At 45.3% G+C, this 19,742-nt stretch overlaps 1 protein-coding gene across 5 annotated transcripts in view; it reads left to right on the forward strand.

Moving 5' to 3' along the window:
• Positions 1 to 19,742, forward strand: part of gorasp1b (golgi reassembly stacking protein 1b) — a 40,744-nt gene continuing 21,002 nt past the window's right edge. Inside the window, exons 1-7 of one of the 5 annotated variants that reach the window (XM_085987465.1) lie at positions 1,393 to 1,513; positions 6,369 to 6,449; positions 7,154 to 8,270; positions 11,129 to 11,332; positions 12,784 to 12,870; positions 15,192 to 15,322; positions 19,135 to 19,270. In XM_085987465.1, the coding sequence (XP_085843591.1) occupies positions 11,204 to 11,332; positions 12,784 to 12,870; positions 15,192 to 15,322; positions 19,135 to 19,270 (483 nt within the window). In that variant the 5' untranslated portion in view covers positions 1,393 to 1,513; positions 6,369 to 6,449; positions 7,154 to 8,270; positions 11,129 to 11,203. Of the gene's footprint in view, positions 146 to 189; positions 315 to 1,392; positions 1,514 to 6,368; positions 6,450 to 7,153; positions 8,271 to 11,128; positions 11,333 to 12,783; positions 12,871 to 15,191; positions 15,323 to 19,134; positions 19,271 to 19,742 lie in introns of those variants that run through there. The other 4 variants (XM_085987462.1, XM_085987461.1, XM_085987464.1 and 1 more) reach the window with 4 other exon arrangements.

The following is a 19,742-nucleotide window of genomic DNA, read 5'->3' on the forward strand; positions in this document are numbered from 1 at the left end:
GCGGGCGGTTGTCGCTCGGTTGCTGCGCAGTGAATCGGAGCGAAGCGGAGTGAGGAGCTTCCGGCAGCAGCCGAGCCGAGCGATGGGAGGTTCCCAGAGCGCCAACATCCCCAGCGGGGGCAACGAGGGCTATCACGTACACGGGGTGGGTGTAGAGAGAGCGAGAGGCCGAGCCGGGCCTGGTCTAAACCTCCCTTCCCCCCCCACCGGGATACCAGCAGCCTCCCTCCCCGGGCACGGGAGGGAAAGTGCCGGCGTGGCAACTTGCAGAGGGCCGGGCAGTCTGAGTCTGAGGCCGAGCCCCCGCAGGACAGGTACAGGCTGAGAGCTGCTCCTGCTCCTGCTCCAGCCCCCAGTTACAAGGACATCTGCACACAAGCAGTCTGCTGCCATCATTTTTATTAATTTTTAACTTTTAAGAGTTTTTAATATATATAGAAGTTTTTTTTTAACTTTTAAGAAGCTTTCCTTTTTAATGAATGTCCATATAAATAATTGCTGAAAACTCTTCCCCCCACTTCTCTCCAAAATGGCAACTTTTCTTTTTTAATGAATTTCATATGAATAACTTCTTAAAAAAATTCACCCCCCTCCCATGAAAAATCATTTCAAAGAACGCTTTTTTAAAAAATTGATTTTTTTAAAAACTTTTTTGTTTAGTTAGAAAATGTACATTTCCAAAAGAAAAAGTAATGCATTTGGATCTAGCAGATACTTGTTATAGACTGTTAATATTTTGCTGGTTATAGACTCCTGTTGCTGTTTTTTTAATTTGTTGTGGGGGGGTTGTGGGAGTCGCTAGCAAGGCCAGCATTTATTGCCCATCCCTAATTGTCCCGTAGAAGGTGGTGACCGCCGTGGTCCCTTTGGTGAAGGTACTCCCACAGTGCTGTTCGGGAGGGAGTTCCTGGATTTTGACCCAGCGACGATGAAAGAACAGCTGATATATTTCCAAGTTAGGATGGTGTGTGACTTGGAGGGGAACTTGGTGGTGGTGGTGGTGGTGGTGGTGTTCCCATGCGCACCTGTTGTCCTTTCTAGGTGGTAGAGGTTGCGGGTTTGGGAGGTGCTGTCGAAGAAGCCTTGACCAGTTGCTGCACTGCATCTTGTAGCTGTTTAGTTTTCAGGATATAAATTAAGATTAAAAAAAAACTTTAAATCATATTTTTGGATGGATTTGGGAGATTCTACAATATTTCATAACTTTTTTTAAAGTTGAAATATATACAAAAAAATTCCAGTGCTGGAGACTGGAGGATGATGCGGCACTTTAGTTAAAGCAGGAAGAGAAGGTTAAATCAGGTAACTATAGACCAGTTAGTCTAACTTAAGTTGTGTGTGAACTTTTAGAATCCATAATTCAAGATTAAATTTGTGAACATTTTGGAAATTTATAGGTTAATCAAGGACAGTCAGCACGGATTTCTTGAAGGCAAGTCGCGATTGACAAACATAATTGAGATTTGGATAGGTAGAAGAAATGGTACAGCTCTAGTAAAGTTATACAACTGAGGTGAGCAATCAATTGTAACTCTACGAATGGCAGCAAGCTCACCAAACGCAGCTGTTTTTAGCGTTCGTGACAGACCCTTACAAAGAAAAGCGCAAAGATGTTTATCAGACGGCAACTTGAATACACAGTAGGAGGTGTCTCGCAAGAGGCTTGTTAGAAAAATTCAGGTGTATGGTATAAATGGAAATAAAGCATTATGGATAGAAAGTTGGTTGACGGACAGAGCACCAAGTTAGCAAATGGGTTTTGCGGGGAGTGTAGAGGGATTGTAAGCAATGTTCCCTGTAATTTATTTTGGTGCATGGGCCCTTTAACTGGCTGCGCGGCCCATTCAAATTTTCGCGCATGCACGGTTATTCCCATTGAAAAGCCTGTGCGGGACCTCCGTGGCCGCGCAGCTTAGAAGGAACATTGGTTGTAAGTGGTATATCCCAAGGGGGGTCAAAGAGTTGAAACTGGTCAAATGGCTTCTTCTGTGCTGTAAACTTGTACGGTTCTGAATCAAATTTAAAAACAGAAAATGTTGGCAACGTATAGCAACATCTGAAAGAGAAAAAAAGACCGCTTAATGTTTCAGGTGTACCCCTGTTTAGAAGTTAATACTTTTGAAAGAGTGGGCAGAGGTGAAGACCTAAGTGTGTGACACAGGTTATAAACTTACAGACTAATCGAGTCAGACCCAGTCGTGTACTTTTAGAAATGTATCCCAATCTCCATCCTGGCAGCTTGGTTGCCAAATGGAGTGAGCAGTGTGGAGACCAAGAAAGTTCCCGATTCATCTCCCGTCCATTCTGATTTAGTTGATCTCCAATGTTAAAGGTGCTACATTTAGTCTTCGCAATTGTTTTTGGAATTTTGGCTGAAGGAGAAAACAAGTCGGGGTTCCCCACTCCTGACTCCGCTTGGAATCGGCATGTGTGTGCAGACTGTGCAGGGGTACAGGATTGGGCTCAGTTAGGTAGCTCTCCATAGTTGTACTTGTATTTGTGTAGCCCCTTTAACATAGTAAAGCGTCCCAAGGCGCTTCACAGGAGCGTTATCAAACACATTTTGTCACCGAGCCACATCAGGAGATAATGGGGCAGACGACCAAAAGTTTGGTCAAAGAGGTAGGTTTTAAGGAGCGTCTTAAAGGAGGAAAGAGAAGTGGCTAGGTTTAGGGAGGGAATTCTAGATCTTGGGGCCTTGGCAGCTGAAGGCACGGCCGTCAGTGGTGGAGCGGTTAAAATCGGGGATGCGCAAGAGGCCAGAATTGGAGGTGCGCAGAGATCTTGGAGAGTTGTAGGGCTGGAGGAGGTTACGGAGATGAGGAGGGGGCGGGATTTGAAAGCCAGGATGAGAATTTTAAAATCGAGGCGTTGCTTAACTGGGAGCCAGTGTAGGTCAGCGAGCACAGGGGTGATGGGTGAACGGGACTTGGTGCGAGTTAGGACCCGGGCAGCAGAGTTTTTTGGATGAGCTTATGTTTACGGAGGGTGAAAGATGGGAGGCCGGCCAGGAGTGCGTTGGAAAAGTCCAGTCTAGCGGTAACAAAGGCTGAAGCAATAGAAGTAGGAGCAGGCCATTGGCCCCTTGAGCCTGCTCTGCCATTTAATGAGATCATGGCTGATCTGATTTTGGCTTCAACTCCACTCACTCCCCATAACCCTTGACTCCCCTGTTGCTCAAAAATCTGTCTATCTCCGCCTTGAATACCTTCAACGACTCCGCCTCCACAGCTCTCTGGGGTAAAGAATTCCAAAGATTCACAACCCTCAGAAGAAATTCCTCCTCATCTCCGTCTTAAATGGGTGATCCCTTATTCTGAGACTATGCCCCCTAGTTCTAGATTCCCTCCAGGGGAAACATCCTCTCGGCATCTACCCTGTCCAACCCCCTCAGAATCTTACGTTTCAATAAGACCACCTCTCATTCTTCTGAACTCCAACGAGTATAGGCTCAACCTTTCCTCATAAGACAACCCTTCCATCCCAGGAATCAATGCAGTGAACCTTCTCTGAACTGCCTCCAATGCAAAAATATCCCTCCTTAAATAAGGGGACCAAAACTGTACGCAGTACTCTAGGTGAGGTCTCGCCAGCGCCCTGTACAATTGAAGCAAGACTTCCCTACTTTTATACTCTCGTCCCCATTGAAATAAGGTCAACATTCCATTTGCCTTCCTAATTACTTGCTGCACCTGTGTTAATTTTTTGTGTTTCATGTACGAGGACACCCAAATCCCTCTACCGCCACATTCTGTAGTCTTTCTCCATTTAAATATTTTTCTATTCCTACCAAAGTGCATAACTTCACATTTTCCCACATTATATTCCATCTGCCACTCACTTAACCTCTCTCTATATCCCTTTGCAGACTCTTTATGTCCTCCTCACAACTTGCTTTCCCGCCTATCTTTGTATCGTCCACAAATTTGGCTACAATACACTCGCTTCCTTCATCCAAGTCATTTTAGATTGAAAATAATTGAGGCCCCAGCACTGATCCCTGTGGCACCCCACTAGTTACAGTTTGCCATCCTGAAAATGACCCATTTATCCTGACTCTTTTTTGTTAGTTAGCCAATCTAATATATTACCCCCAACACCATGAGCTCTTGTCTTATGCAGCAGCCTTTTGTGTGGCACCTTGTCGAATGCCTTTAGGAAATCCAAATACACTACATCTACTGGTTCCCCTTTATCCACCCTGTGCGTTACCTCCTCAAAGAACTCTAATAGATTTGTCAAACATGATTTCCCTTTCATACAATCAAACAGAGTCAACGTGGTTTTATTATGATTTTCTAAATGCCCTGCTACTACTTCCTTAATAATGGATTTGAGCATTTTGCCAATGACAGATGTTAGGCTAACTGGCATGGATGAGGGTTTCAGCAGCAGATGAGCTGAGGCAGGGGCGGAGCCTGCTGATGTTTGCTGTCCAGGCTCTCGAAGAACAGCTACCTAGGGCAAAAGAAAGAAAGACTGGCATTTATATAGCATCTTTTTCCGGACGTCCCAAAGTGCTTTACAGCCAACTGAACTACTTTTTGAAGTGTAGGCACTGTTGTGATGTAGGGTGGACGTTGGTGCCTGTGGAATTGTACCCCCCTACAGGAAGTAGGTGCTTTCAGGAACTTTCAGCTCGGCTGCAAGCACTGACTGGCTGGCTCGAGGCCAGAGTGGCGAGGACAGAACGTGAAGCACTCGTGGTGTGTCAGAATTGGTGGTTTCTCATGCTTGCTGTACCAGTGGGAGATTGGGGCTCAACACTTGCCCTGCTGCTGCTCCAGTCCCAGGCCAGGTTGAGATAATTCACCTTTTGTCTTTTCCTTTTTTTTTCCTCTCTCTCCCACATGGCAGCTGTCTCTCACTCTGCCAGCGCATTTCACACTTCATCCAGAGCCATTGTTTGTTTCGTTACCTGTCCTATTACTATCTCGTCTCCCCTTGAATATCTCTTAATGTCTCTTCTTTCACCCCCTCCCCCATTTCCCAGCCCCCAAACTGCCTTTTAATCTGTTTCATTTCCTGCCCTTTTTTTCTCCGTTCTGACGAAGGGTTTCGACCCGAAATGTTGACTCTTTCTTTCTCCACGGATGCTGCCTGGCCTGCTGAGTTTTTCCAGCGTTTTCTGTTCTTTCGGATTTCCAGCATCCGCAGTATTTTGCTATCATAATTCACCTAGTGCTGTTCTCGGTCTGATGTTAGGCGCTGTCTCTCGGATGTGCAGGGCTGCCTTTTTTTTTTCGGTGTTGCAATCGGATTGATCCAGTCAACGAGCAAATAAGGAATCCTACATCCTGTGCAGATAGAAAACTTACACCGAAAGATAACTATGCAGACCTCCAAAGTAGAAGGCATAGACTAGGCTTGAAATTTACTTGTGTATAGACCTAAAAGATAGATCAGCGTATTGTCTAAATGGTGGGATGTAGGATGGACGTTGGCCTTATTCATGTTAACCCAGCAGGAGGTAGCAGGGGTCACACACGGGGGTGGTGGCCAGTTGAACTGGAAACTCAATTAGCCAATCCCTGACTTGGAGAACTGCGGCAGGGTCAGAGGTCAGGTTTTTGGCTTCTTGTTGAGCTCAATCAAACGGGCTCAGTCTGCAGAAGGTTTGATTTGGAAACTGACACAAAGGTTACGGCTGACTAGTTTTGGTGAATTTAGTCCTTTTTTTAATTTTGTTGTTTTAAAATCTGGTTTTTCACCTCTCCCAGGAGAGCCCATGGTTTTGGGCAGGGCAAGGAATGTATATGTTGTGATACACAAGGAATCTGTGTGGGATGGGTTGGATGGATCAGAGACACACTTCCTGTCATTGTTCATACATTAACAGCTGTAGAGGGCATTTTTTTTAATGCTCTGAACCAGAAGTTTCATTGTTACGATTCCCGGATCACACCACTGTTTGATTAGATATCGGGCAGTAAAGGTGAGCTCTATCGGGGATGGGGGGGGGGGGGGGGGGGGGGCGGGAGGGGAGTTGTGATGTCTGCTCACGGGTTGACCGCTGGTTTTGAACCTGTGAGGTTATCTAGTGCACACTGTTCCTTCATCGTCGCTGGGTCAAAATCCGGGAACTCCCTCCCTAACAGCACTGTGGGAGCACCTTCACCACACGGACTGCAGCGGTTCAAGAAGGCGGCTCACCAGCACCTTCTCGAGGGCAATTAGGGGCGGGCAATAAATGCTGGCCTTGCCAGCGACGCCCACATCCCAAGAATGAATTTTTAAAAAGAGGCCTGAAATTTATAACCAGTAACACAAACTCGAACAATCTGATCTATGTTACAGTTGGTCACAGGAATAAAATACTCAAGTCAAGTTTGATGAGGAATTTTATGTTTTTACCTTTTCTGTTGTAGATACAAGATAACTCCCCAGCCCAAAATGCGGGCTTGGAGCCATTCTTTGATTTCATCCTCACCATCGGAAATACCAGGCTGGTAAGTCTTGTTTGTGTAAAAGGTATTCACAGACGCATTTTAATTAATTTTTATACACTCAAAATGCACAATGCACAAAAATACAATGTATCCATGCTGTCACTAGTGGCTAATGCTCCTTCTATGTTACTCAGTATGATTCTTGTGTGATACTTTTTAACGCATTGCTTTATATTGTTCCTACTACCGATGCTTCCGTTAAGCTGCATGGCCATGCAGCGGTCTGGAGGTCCCGTGCAGGCTGCTTACTGGCTTTACAATGGAAAAACCGCGCATGCGTGGAAATTTGATGGGCTGCGCACTCAAAAAAAAATAATAATAATAAATAAATAAATAAATAAATAAAATAAATTAAAAAAAATAATAATTAGAGGGATCATTGCGCATTACTACCATCATCAGTGATCACCTGCTATTACGTGCATCAAAATGGTGTCTCCAGACCCAACCCATATTTGGAGGGACAAAATCTATATTTGTACTGGTGGGTGTTTTTCATAGTTCAAGTGGACATGGTATGAAAATTGCACACACCCAAGATTACAAGTGACAACACTTCAACAGGTGACGCTGCTGTGGCAGGTTTCCTTTGATAATGTAGCACTATCTTCAGTGTAATGTACCTCTGCTATGATATTGCTCTACAGTTGTGGTAAGGTGTGGGTGCTCTACCGTACAAATAAAGCTTTTTTTTTTTTTTAAAGAGAGAGAGAGCCTTCATCCAGGCAGAAAGGCTTTGAATTATGGTCGTCTGCGCAAGATCATGAGACAGTTACAGATGAGGGGAGTCATGCAGCCCATCCATCCAGTGACCATACTAAAGACACCCTGTCGTAACCTCTAATTGATTATCAAATGATTCCAGGGTGTTCTCCTCCACAAATGTATCTCTCTTTTTTGAAGAAGAACTTCCTAGTCCTAAATTTACCTGTTACTAGTTTAAACCTGTGATCCTTTGTCCTGCTCTCAAATTAATTTTAAGTAAATATTCTGGATTAATCTTTTCCACACCATTTATAATCGTGTATACCTCGAAGATCGTCTCTCTGACTTCTCCTATCTCCGAGGCAGAAAAACTTAAAATCTTTCCAGCCTTTCCCAGCCTTGGAGGTCTCCGTTATGAGGAATCAGCCTTTGTGGCACTTTTCTGTCGAGCCGACAATGTTTGAATATCTCCCTTGTGTCTTATAGAATAGAGAATCATACAGCACAGAAGGAGGCCATTCGGCTCATCGTGCCCGTGCCAGCTCTTTGAAAGAGCTATGCAGTTCGTCCCGCTCCCCTGCTCTTTCCTCGTAGCTTTGCACATTTTTTCCTTTTTCAAGTATTTATCCAATTCCCTTCTGAAAGTTATTATTGAATCTGCTTCCACCGCCCTTTCAAGCAGTGTATTCCAGGTCGTCACAACAACTCGCTGCGTTTAAAAAAATTTAAAAAAAAGTCGTCTCCTCCCCTGTTAAATTCTACTAGTCCAAACTAATTTTCCCTACTTGTATAAATTAGATCACGATTATTGGAACTGAAAGATTGTTGATAAAAATGACCCATCTCCCACATCTGTAGCTTTTACAGCTACATTGCTCAGTCCCACTACAAGGGCCGTTCTTTGCTACTGAATACAGGCCCTGAATTTGCAGCCAGAGGTGAAGCAAAGGCGTTTGCCACTGGCTCCAAGTAAGCTTCGCACAAAGATCTTCTGCGATCCCTGCGTCGAGCAGTTTGTTTTTTCCGACTCATAATTCGAGCTGCTGTGACGTCCACAAGCTGTCTAAGCAGCCAATCAATACGCAGAATTCTCTCTGACAGCGAACCAGGAAGTGGGTAAGCTCTTAAAATTCAAATTAAAATTTTTTTTTTTAAATGGTAGCGGAAGCACAACAAAGATTAGGGCTCTCACATTAAAAGCAAACTTGAAATAAAGATGAACAAACTGTTTAAAAAAAAACAACTTTTTTTTTAAGTTTTCTGATTTTAATTTTTTATTAAAATGGATAAATTTGACACCGCACAAAATAAAAATTAGTTTTTCAGGTCCATAACCGTTGTTTAGCAGTGAATACACTGTTAAAACCCCAGTTACACCACATCCCTTTGGGTCTAACTTTTAATGGGGTATTGAGCCACGTAATTACTGCGGAAAAGCTAAAGTTTTCGTCAGTTTCCGTGATTTGAGAGATTACACTGATTGTCGGCTCTGTGTTTGGGGGGTGGTGCGGAGAGGAGCAGTGAATGACAGACTGCAACGTCAGGATTTCCACAATAGCAAAATACTGCGGATGCTGGAAATCTGAAATAACAGCAGAAAACGCTGGAAACACTCGGCAGGCCAGGGCAGCATCCGTGGAGAGAGAAACAGAGTTAACGTTTCAGTCTGACGAAGGGTCCCAGACCTGTAACGTTAACTCTGTTTCTCGCTCCACGGATGCTGCCTGGCCTTCAGGATTTCCACGTTGGGCCGCGCGTGCGCTAAACCCTGAAGTTGCGGTCAGTTTCAAAGGCGAAATGACGGCGGACGCTGCCAGTTTGCCGTCATCAGGACCGCAAATTCCGGGCCATAGTCTTGGTTGCCAGACATGGTGGCAGTACTCGAGGCGTGGTCTGACCTGTTTGATCAGGACTACCTCTGGCTTGCGTTCTGCTGTTTTAGTTATATAGTTCAATATTCCGTTGGCTTTATTGTTGGACTGTGTTGGTTGGATATTTTGAGTGTCGGGCCTACTAAGTCTTGTAGGTCTTTTTCAACTTCATCCCTGGCTCTCAGCATTATTCATGCAGCACGTGTTGCCCATCGGAAGTGAGGCTAGAAGGGGAGGTGGGGGGTGGGTTGGTCATAAAAGCTGAAGAGGATCAGGGCTCAGCTGGCATCCCAAGAGATTCCTAAACTTTCGGTCCTTCTGCACTGTGCAGAAGAAAAACTGTTTTTCTCTAGCTAAAGTGATGGCTGAGGTAAAGAGCAACATGGAACTTGAAGACTTGTTTGTTCCCATCACCGATGTTGGCAGATAGAATAGAATTCTAGATGATAGACTCATACAGCACAGAAGGAGGCCATTTGGCCCATCGTGCCTATACCGGCTCTTTGAAAGACCAATCCAATTAGTCTGACTCTTGCCCAATAACCCTGCAATTTTTTTCCTTTTTAAGTATATATCCAATTCCCTTTTGAAAGTTACTATTGAATCTGATTCCGCCACCATTTCGAGATCATAACGCACTGTGGAAAAAAAATGTCTGATCTCCACTCTGAATCTTTTGCCAATTACCTTAAATCTGTGTCCTCTGGTTACCGACACGCCTGCCAGTGGAAACAGTTTCTCCCTATCTACTCTATCAAAACCCTTCAATATTTGAACACCTCTATATTAAATCTCCCCTTAACCTTCTCTGCTCTAAGGAGAACAATCCCAGCTTCTCCAGTCTCTCCACATAACTTAAGTCTCTCATCCCCGGCACCATTCCAGTAAATCTCCTCTGCACCCTCTCCAAGGCCTTGACATCCTTCCTACAAAGATCTCCTTTGTGGCTTCAGTATTTTTGGATTTTATTTCAGATTTCCACCACTTGCAGTTTCTTTTTAGAGGGAGATGATCCTGATTCAGACCAGTTATGATTTGAGGCCATTCTTTTACTTTTGTTTTAGAAGAAAAAAATCTGTGAATGTACAATTTCCTGTTACTGGGAAAAGCCTCGGAGAAGCTGAACGCAAACGTTTATTACCGAGGAACATAGGAACAGGAGTGGCCATTTAACGCCTCGAGCCTGTTCCGCCATTCAATGAGCTCATGGCTGATCTGCGACCTAACTCCATATACCTGCTAAAATAACAACAGAAAATGCTGGAAAAACTCAGCAGGCCAGGCAACATCCGTGGAGAGAGAAACAGAGTTAACGTTTCGGGTCAAACCCTTTGTCAAGTCTTGACAAAGGGTTTCGACCCGAAACGTTGACTCTCTTTTCTCTCCACGGATGTTGCCTGGCCTGCTGAGTTTTTCCAGCATTTTCTGTTGTTTTGGATTTCCAACATCTGCAGTATTTTGCTATCCATATACCTGCCTTTGCCCCTTAACAAAATCTATCAATCTCGGATTTAAAATTTATTGATCCAGCATCAATTGCTGTTTGCGGAAGAGAGTTCTAAACCTCTACCACCCTTTGCGTTTAGAAGTGTTTCTTAACTTCACTCCTGAAAGGTCTGGCTCTAATTTTTAGACTATGTCCCCTAGTCCTAGACTCCCTAACCAGCAGAAATAGTTCCTCTCTATCTACCCTATCTGTTCCCAATAATATCTTGAAAACTTCGATCAAATCACCCCTTAATCTTCTAAATTCCAGGGAATGCAACCCTAGTTTGTGTAATCTCTGCTCGTAATTTAACCTTTGGCATCCAGCTATCATTCTAGTAAACCTACACTGCACTCCCTCCAAAGTCAATATATCCTTCCCAAGGTGTGGTGCCCAGAACTGCTCACAGTACTCCAGGTGTGGCCGAACCAGGGTTTTGTACAGCTGCAGCATAACTTCTACCCCCTTGTATTCTAGTCCTCTAGATATAAAGGCCAGCATTCCATTAGCCATTTTGATCTACATTACCAGTTCAGCGAAGTTGCTGAAGAATGTGAGTGCAACTTTGCAATTGCTCAACTGAAATGTTGCTAAATAAAAAATATTTCACTTTCCAGAACAAGGACAATGACACTTTTAAAGACCTGCTGAAAGCCAATGCTGAGAAGCCAGTGAAACTGGAGGTGTACAGCATGAAAGCCGCAAAGGTTCGGGAGGTGGAAGTTGTCCCCAGTAACATGTGGGGCGGACAGGGTCTGCTTGGAGCTAGTGTTCGCTTCTGCAGTTTTGAAGGTGCGCATGAACATATCTGGCATGTGCTGGTGAGTACACATGAAAATGAACACTGCCCCGATTATCTCTCTAAACGGAACTTCGCCAGGTAGTGCTTTTAGAGCAACAAGAATGACTAAACTGTTGAGTATAAACCGTACAGATTTTTAAAACTTCAGGCCTGTAATGAGGAATGATTATTTGAGCATCGACTATTCCAGTGCTGTCCTGGCCGGCCTCCATCTTCCACCCTCCCTAAACTTGAGCTCGTCCAAAACTCTTCTACCCGTGCCCTAACTCACACCGTCCCATTCACCCATCAACCCCTGGGCTCGCTGACCTACGTTGGTTTCCAGTCCAGCAACACCTCACATTTAAGATTCTCATCCTTGTTTTCAGATCCCTCCATGGCTTCGCCTCCCTCCCTATCTCTGTAACCTCCTCCGGCCCTTTCAACCCTCCCGAGAACGCTGCATTGCTCCAGTTCTGGCCTCTTGCGCATCCCCGATTTTCCTTTGCCTCACCATTGGCGGCCGTGCCTTCAGCTGCCTAGGTCCTGATCTCTGGAATTCCCTCCCGTTCACGCAGCTGGTAACGAATGTCGCTTTGGTTTTACTCGGCAGCATGTTCTAAAGCCCATGTGCTGCCTTTCCCTAGTTGCCAAACAGTGAAATGGGCCAACCGCTAACGCGTAACATCTTCCAGTGGTGTCGACAATACGTAATCTAGTACTGGCAGTGGATTGATCCCATTTTCACCTTTGTGACAGTATTAGAGGATGAATCTTTGGCTGTATTATCAGCAGTGTGTTACAAAGACAGGATTTACAAAAAGGAGCAATAGTTTATACAAAATATGAAAGAAAAGTAAGACTTGCATTTATACGGCACCTTTCACGACGTCCCAAAACACTTTACAGCCAATGAAGTACTTTTGAAGTGTAGTCACTTGTAATGTGGGAAACGCGACAGCCAATTTGCACACAGCAAGCTCCCACAAACAGCAATGTGATAATGACCAGATAATCTGTTTTTGAAATGTTGATTTGAGGGATTAAATATTGGCCAGGACACCGGGGATAACTCCCCTGCTCCTCTTCGTAGTGCCATGGGATCTTTTACGTTCACCTGAGAGCAGACGGGGCCTCGGTTTAACGTCTCATCCGAAAGGTGGCACCTCCGACAGTGCAGCGCTCCCTCAGTACTGCCCTGGAGTGTCAGCCTAGCTTTTTGCGCTCCAATCTCTGGAGTGGGACTGAGCGTCACTGGTGTTGCTTGTGGGTTATAAGGCCAAGTTCACAGTTTAATGTTTTGTCGGTTTACTGATTTTTTTTTTTTTTTTTTAATTGTATTTATATCCTCGTTCTGTGAAAGTATAATTAATTCCTCTCTTTGTTCAGTGCTACTTTGTGTTTCACCTTTTTAGTTAAATGATGTAGCACCTGTTACCACATGATCAACAACGCTCTCCACCCTCACTTTTCTCTTTTCCCGTCCAACAGGATATTGAACCAAATTCGCCGGCAGCCCTGGCAGGTCTCAGGCCGCAAACCGACTACATTGTAGGCGCAGATCAAGTAATGCAAGAGGTAACGAATTCTCTGGGTACATTTACGCCGCGGTCTGAGGCTGGTAGCTGTGGTTCAGGTTCCAGCCAGGCAGAGTCATATTTGCATTGCTTGGCTCCCGCCTAGTTAGAACTCTTACCAATCTTCCTAGAGAGACAGATCTACGTATGCCTGGATACATCTGTGCGCATAGCTCTCTCCCAACACAGCCAGTGAACTACTTTTGAAGTGCACTCACTGTTATAATGTAGGAAAATGTGGCAGCCAATTTGCACACAGCAAGATCCCACAAACTGCAATTAGATAAATCACCAGACAATCGGTTTTAGTGATGCTGGTTGAGGCATAAATATTGGATGGGACACTGGGAGAAGTCCCCTGCTTTTTTTCGAAATGGTACCATGGGATCTTTTACGTCTCGGTTTAATGTCTCAATTCGAAAGACAGCACTTCCGACAATGCAGCACTCCCTCAGTACTGCACTGGGAGTGTCAGCCTAGATTATGTGCTCCAGTCTCTGGAGTGGGACTATGAACCCACAAACTTCTGGATCAGAGGCAAGAGTGCTACCCACTGAGCCACGGCTGACGCCTAAATTATAAATGGCCCCGGGCTGGTAGAGGGTTTCCAACGGGGCCCCTTGTGTGAACTCTAAACCAGGCTGGACACTGCACTGGATTTATGAGGCTGTTGCCACCAGAGAATCATGCTCCACTTCACCTCCGGGTCAAGCTGGGCCCTGACTCTGAATAGTTTCACACCAGTGCCACCAATTGCAGCCCAAGATACCGACATGATGTATTAGAATGGATCTACTTGGGGAGGTCTGAACCCAGATTCTAGTGAGCCTTAGTATAAGGCACAGGATTGCCCATAATTTGGCCCAAGAGTGACATTAGCGCTCTGATGAAGACAGTTTTGCGGGATTGGGGGTTTGGTGCTGATCTTGAGTTGTGGTTAAGTCATGTTTGCCTTGAATTGCCTTTGCTGATATTGATGAGCGGTTAAGTCTGTAAACAGTCTATGACATTCCTTTGTCCACTATTCTAGTTAACCGGTTCTCAGTGCAAAAAGTATCAAGCGTTTGTCTGTGAATGTCGTCAACAGCAATTTCTAGGCTGCTGTTGGGCCAGAGTAGCGAGAGCCATTCATCCACGTAGCCACACTAGAACCTGGACCCTGGAATTCTGCAGCACCTCCAAGGCGGTTTCCTGCAACAAACCCAGTCAGATTCTGAGACACTCGGAATCTAGATTCTGTAGCAGGTCTTTCGTTTAGATGACTTGTTTAAAAGGCAGTTTACTGTAAACCGCTAAGAATACATTGTTTAGTTGTTTACAGACTTAAACACTTAGCATCTAATACCATAGCAAAATACTGCGGATGCTGGAAATCTGAAATAACAACAGAAAACGCTGGAAACACTCAGCAGGCCAGGCAGCATCGAAGCGAGGAGAAACCAAGTCAACGTTTCCGGGTCGATGACCCTTCGTCAGAACTGGAAAAGATTAGGGAGGAGAGATTTTTAAGCAGGGGAGGAAAGAACAAAGGGAAGGTCTGTGATAGGATGGAAGGCAGGAGGCAATCTCTCCTGCCTTCCATCCCATCACACAATCTCTCCTGCCTTCCATCCCATCACACAATCTCTCCTGCCCTCCATTCTATCACAGACCTTCCCTTTGTACTTTCCTCCCCTCCTCCCTGCCCCTGCTTAAACATCTCTCCTCCCTGACCTTTTCTTCTGCCGAAGGGTCCTCGACCTGAAACATTGACTTGGTTTCTCCTCTCTTCGATGCTGCCTTGACCTGCTGAGTGTTTCCAGCACTTTCTGTTGTTGTTTCCGCTTAGCATCTAGTTGTCCCGCCTGACTTTTACCTCGGGGAGGAAAACAAGAATGAGTAGGGAGGGAGGGAGAGAGCTCCCGTTTTAACGCATGGTGTCAGAAGTGTTGAATTATTCGCTGGGTCAAAATCCTGGAACTCCCTACCTTCACTGCACGGACTGCAGCGGTTCAAGGAGGCGGCTCGCCACCACCTTCTTGAGGGCAGTTAGGGGATGGGCAGCAACATACCGTCCTCGTCAGCGACGCCCACGTGAATGAATAAATTAAAAATTCCGTTCTTCAGCACTCGACAGCTTCCCATCTATCCAACTGAGCTACCAAAAGTGTCCTTTTGTCTTTTTATAAATTGATCTGTGTGGGGCGGCAAAAATTGTTGGTTAAATCGCACCTAAATCAGCCTGTGATTGAGGGTTTTGTGAGGCAAAAAAAAAATGATAGAAAGAAGTGGGAAACTTTTTCTTTTATAAAAAAAAAAAAATCTATATTTTTCCTTAACTAGTCTGAAGATTTTTTCAACCTGATTGAGGCCTTTGAAGGAAAGCCCCTGAAGCTGCTGGTTTATAACTGTGAGACAGATACCACCAGAGACGTCATGGTTACACCCAATGGGGCCTGGGGAGGAGAAGGAAGGTATGTGCTTGTTGACTATCATTTATAAGCTGTTGCTTTATACTGAGGCACACGTCTGGGAATCCTGTGTGTGTGTATACCACGTATTAAGCATGTTTGTCGTGCAGGGAGAGGAACTGCGACTGTAACAGACCGCTTTCGAGCAAGCTATTAAAATGACCAGAATGATTTGCCCTTTTTTGTTTTCCCTTTCCCGCTCCACGAAGTAAGGTTTTGTGGTAGGGGAGTTCCTAGTCTCTGCTCTGTGCCTCTTACCCGCACTTACTGCACTGGTAGACCAAAGAGGCAGAACCAGCCTGCAGCACGTTTGTGCGCCAAAGTTAGAACGATTGTCTGAACCCTTCCAATGTGGTTTTTAAACAAAAGAAAAACCCTCCGGCATCCAAGGTCCCCCGTAAGCCACGCTGCCTCCTGCGCAGCCTGCCTTCCCCAACGTGCAGTAGCTACAATGGAAAAGCCGGTGAGCAGGAACTTGCAGGTGACTGCGCGGCTTAGCGGGAACATTGCCTGCAACCACGTATCAGAGGCCGGTGGACTCTCCGCAATCGTGTTAATTTTGCTGCTTCAACCATCACTTTGGCCTTTCTTGCAAGGGGTATGGAGTATAAAAGTAGAGAAGTCTTGATGCAACTTTACAGGGCGCTGGTGAGACCGCACCTGGAGTACTGCGTACAGTTGTGGTTTCCATATTTAAGGAAGGATATTCTAGCATTGGAGGCAGTGCAGGGAAGGTTCACGAGGTTGGTTCCTGGGATGAAGGGGTTGACGTATGACGAAAGGTTGGGCCTATACCCATTGGAGTTTAGAAGAATGAGAGGGGATCTTATTGAAACATATAAGATTCTGAGGGGACTCGACAGGGTAGATGCTGAGAGGATGTTTCCCCTAGTGGGGGTATCTAGAACTAGGGGGCATAGTTTCAGAATAAGGGGTCGCCCATTTAAGACGGAGATGAGGAGGAATTTCTTCTCTCAGGGTCGTGAATCTTTGGAATTCTCTACCCCAGAGAGCTGTGGAGGTGGAGTCACTGAATATATTCAAGGCGGAGATTGACAGACATTTGAACTACAGGGGAGTCAAAGGGTATGGGGAGAGAGCGGGAAAGTGGAGTTGAGGCCAAGATTGGATCAGCCGTGATCTTATTGAATGGCGGAGCAGGCTCGAGGGGCCGAATGGCCTACTCCTGCTTCATAGAAACATAGAAGATCGGAGCAGGAGTAGGCCATTCGGCCCTTCGAGCCTGCTCCGCCATTCAATGAGATCATGGCTGATCATCCAAATTCAGTACCCTGTCCCTGCCTTCTCCCCATATCCCTTTAGCCTTAAGAAATATATCCAACTCTTTCTTGAATATATTTAATATCTTATGTTTTCTCTTGCCGAAAGGTCACCGACCTGAAACATTAACTGTTTCCCCCTCCACAGATGCTGCCTGACCTGCTGAATATTTTCAGCATTTTCTGTTTTTATATATTTTTTTTCTCTCGTGTTAGTGACGGTGTAAATGCTACCATGCTTCTATCACAGTTGTGACCCCCACCAATTCCTGTAACAAAAGCTTTTTAAGAATGGACAGTAGAAATGAATGTTCATTTTAAAAACAGAAAATGCTGGAAGCACTCCGCAGGTCAGGCAGCATCTGCGGAGAGAGAAAGGTAGGGTTAACGTTTCAGTTTGATGGCCGTTTAAAAGGATTTTCATGCTCCGATTTCTTTGTGACTGATTTTTAAAAGATGTCTTGATGGTGGGTTCCTCTATTTTAAAGGAGCATAATCTTCATGGAGGAAGTGCTTGGCAGTACCCTAGTGGCTCAGTGGGAAATGCCTGATGGTTTGATAATGAGCCATGCAGTCCAGAAGGTCACGAGTTTGGTTCCCATGCTGTGTTTGAGCTTACTGATTGCAGCCAGAGCAGGAAGATTGGTGATAGACATATATGTAGCACCTGTCACGACTTCAGGATGTGCCAAAGCACTTTACAATTAAGTCCTCTTTTTGTTTCCTACGTTACAGTACTGCAGGAAATGCAGCAGCCAATGCACAGCAAGCTCCCACGCACAGCAATGAAATAAATGACCAGATTGTCTGGTTTTTCTTGGTGTTGGTTGAGGGATAAATATTGGCCAGGACTCCCCTGCTCATTTTTGAAGTGCCCTGGGATATTTTACATCCACCTGAGGCAGCAGACGGGGCCTCGGTTTAACGTCTTATCCGAAAGGCGGCACCTCCAACAGTGCAGCACTCCTTCAGTACTGCACTGGAGTGTCCGCCTGGATTATTTGAGTTTAGTGTGCAAATTCAGCAAGTTCTTAAAAATAACGGAGGTTGAGGCCGAGATGCCATCTGTGAGGCAAACAGCAGAGCGACCTAAATCAACCAGTAGGTTCCAGCGATTCTCACCTCACGGCTTCTCTTCTTCACCTGAACTTTTTCTGGCCGATTTTGTGCATTAATAACGCTGTGCATCGTGTACTTAACATATTGGCCCAAATCTTGCTGTAAAAATAATGCTATCATGCATTTTCTTCAACCAGTCAGTCGGTCAGTTGTAATGAAACAAGTAGTCACAGCTAACCTTGGGTGAGACTGAGGCTTAAAAAGACTGTCTTTTGGGACCATTGTGGAGCGAAAGAAGGCTGCTACTAGGCCCTCTGCCTCCATCGAGCTGTTCCTGATCCCTGTCCAGTTACCCTTAACCCTGCTGGAAAATGCACGAGTCTGGAGGCCCGGTGAACAGTGTCGAGCCTTGGCCTGCTAGAGGCCCATGGTCCGAGAGCCCGCTGTCCTGAGTAACCTCTTGTGGACAGAGGTCCTGTGGGTGTGAGGTACTGGAGGACTGCACTGGCAGAACCCTTGTAATCAAATCAAATCAACTTTTATTGTCATTGTTAGTGCACAAGTGCAGTACAACGAAATGTAGGCTTGCGGCTCCCGAGAGTGTACATTTAGATTAAGACATTTAAACATTCAACATTCATTTGGCTTGTAATACATTAACATAAACATAACCATAATAAAGTGCATTGGCAGATGTGCAGGCTTTAGAGTTTATTTGTGGAGTTCAGTAGGATGACAGCCCTGGGAAAGAAGCTGTTCCTAAATCTGGTCGTACGGGTGCGATTGCATCTGTAGCGTCTCCCAGATGGCAGGAGGGCGAACAGACTCTGGCTGGGGTGGGTAGGGTCTTTGATGATGGACTGTGACCTCCGTAGACAGTGGTTCTGGTATATGTGCTCTATGGTCGGTAGCCGGGTGCCGGTAATGCGTTGGGCAGGAGTTGGTACCTTAAGGAGAGCTCAAGAGAAAAACGGGAAGGTGAGCCAGCAGGTTCTTTTTGATGTAAACCGCCCACATTGCGTGCAGCTGATTAGCTGTTCCGTCGCCACGTATGTTAACAAGTGTTGTGCCTGTAACCGATCAGATTTGCCAAGCACCTTTTTTCATGAAGGCAGCACCTCTTCACTATTGGAGTGAATATTCACCATAGTACTGTCAGCCATTGAGTTGGAGGCGGGGCGGGATGTGCGGTTTTAATTTGAAGTCTCCAAGACCGAAACTACAGCAAATAGCGGGATTATTTCTCCAGCAAAGTGAATGGAGGATGGTGACAAAATACGAATTCTGTGCGCACAGAAATCAATCGCAGTCGCTTCCAGCACTGCAGTCTCCGGGCGTGATTGACAGGGTAATTCCCCTATCGTCTCCATTCTGGCCGAGACTTATGGTGTCACTATATGCGGCCTCTTTTAATATATGCGTTGTGCTAATTTGAGAGGTTCCACCATGTTCACCTTGCGCGTTTCTCATTTTCAGCCTGGGTTGCGGCATTGGCTATGGCTATTTGCACAGAATCCCCTCCCATCCTGCAGTGCCAGAGAAAAGGATCGAGATTCCAGCACCATCTGTAGCAAGCACCTTACCCCAGAACCCAGAAAACGGATACAAGGAGGTGGGTAACCACTGGTTCGCGAGGCACACTGACACTTTTTTTAAACCCTGCACATATAACGTATTTTTACCTGTAAACCCAATTATCGGTCGTTTACTATCAAAATATTTCTTCACACTATCTCCGGTATTTCTTTACACCTTTGACATGCTGCAGGGTGATTTGATTTTGCACTTGTCAGCATCTGCTCCTCCTTGATGATGGGAAACCATGATTTGTACTGCACACCCTTTACTGCTACTTTGCTTCCCGCATTTGTAATGTGTTTATAATGTAAGAAATTACTGGCGTAAATGGAGTTGATATTTCCAAATTAGAGACGTGTTTCATCTTTTTAAAAAAAATAAAAAAAAATATCTGTGACTATGCATTTCCCCCTTAACTTTGAGGGTACAGGAAGCTTGCTGTTCAGTATAAAAATGTGAAAAGCACCAATGGCTTTTAAATTCCATGCAGTACCTGTTTAAAACAG

This window comes from Somniosus microcephalus, chromosome 5 (genome assembly GCF_052327205.1).
Source record: "Somniosus microcephalus isolate GS21.2 chromosome 5, FLI_Smic_1.0, whole genome shotgun sequence".
Classification (NCBI taxonomy): Eukaryota; Metazoa; Chordata; class Chondrichthyes; order Squaliformes; family Somniosidae; genus Somniosus; species Somniosus microcephalus.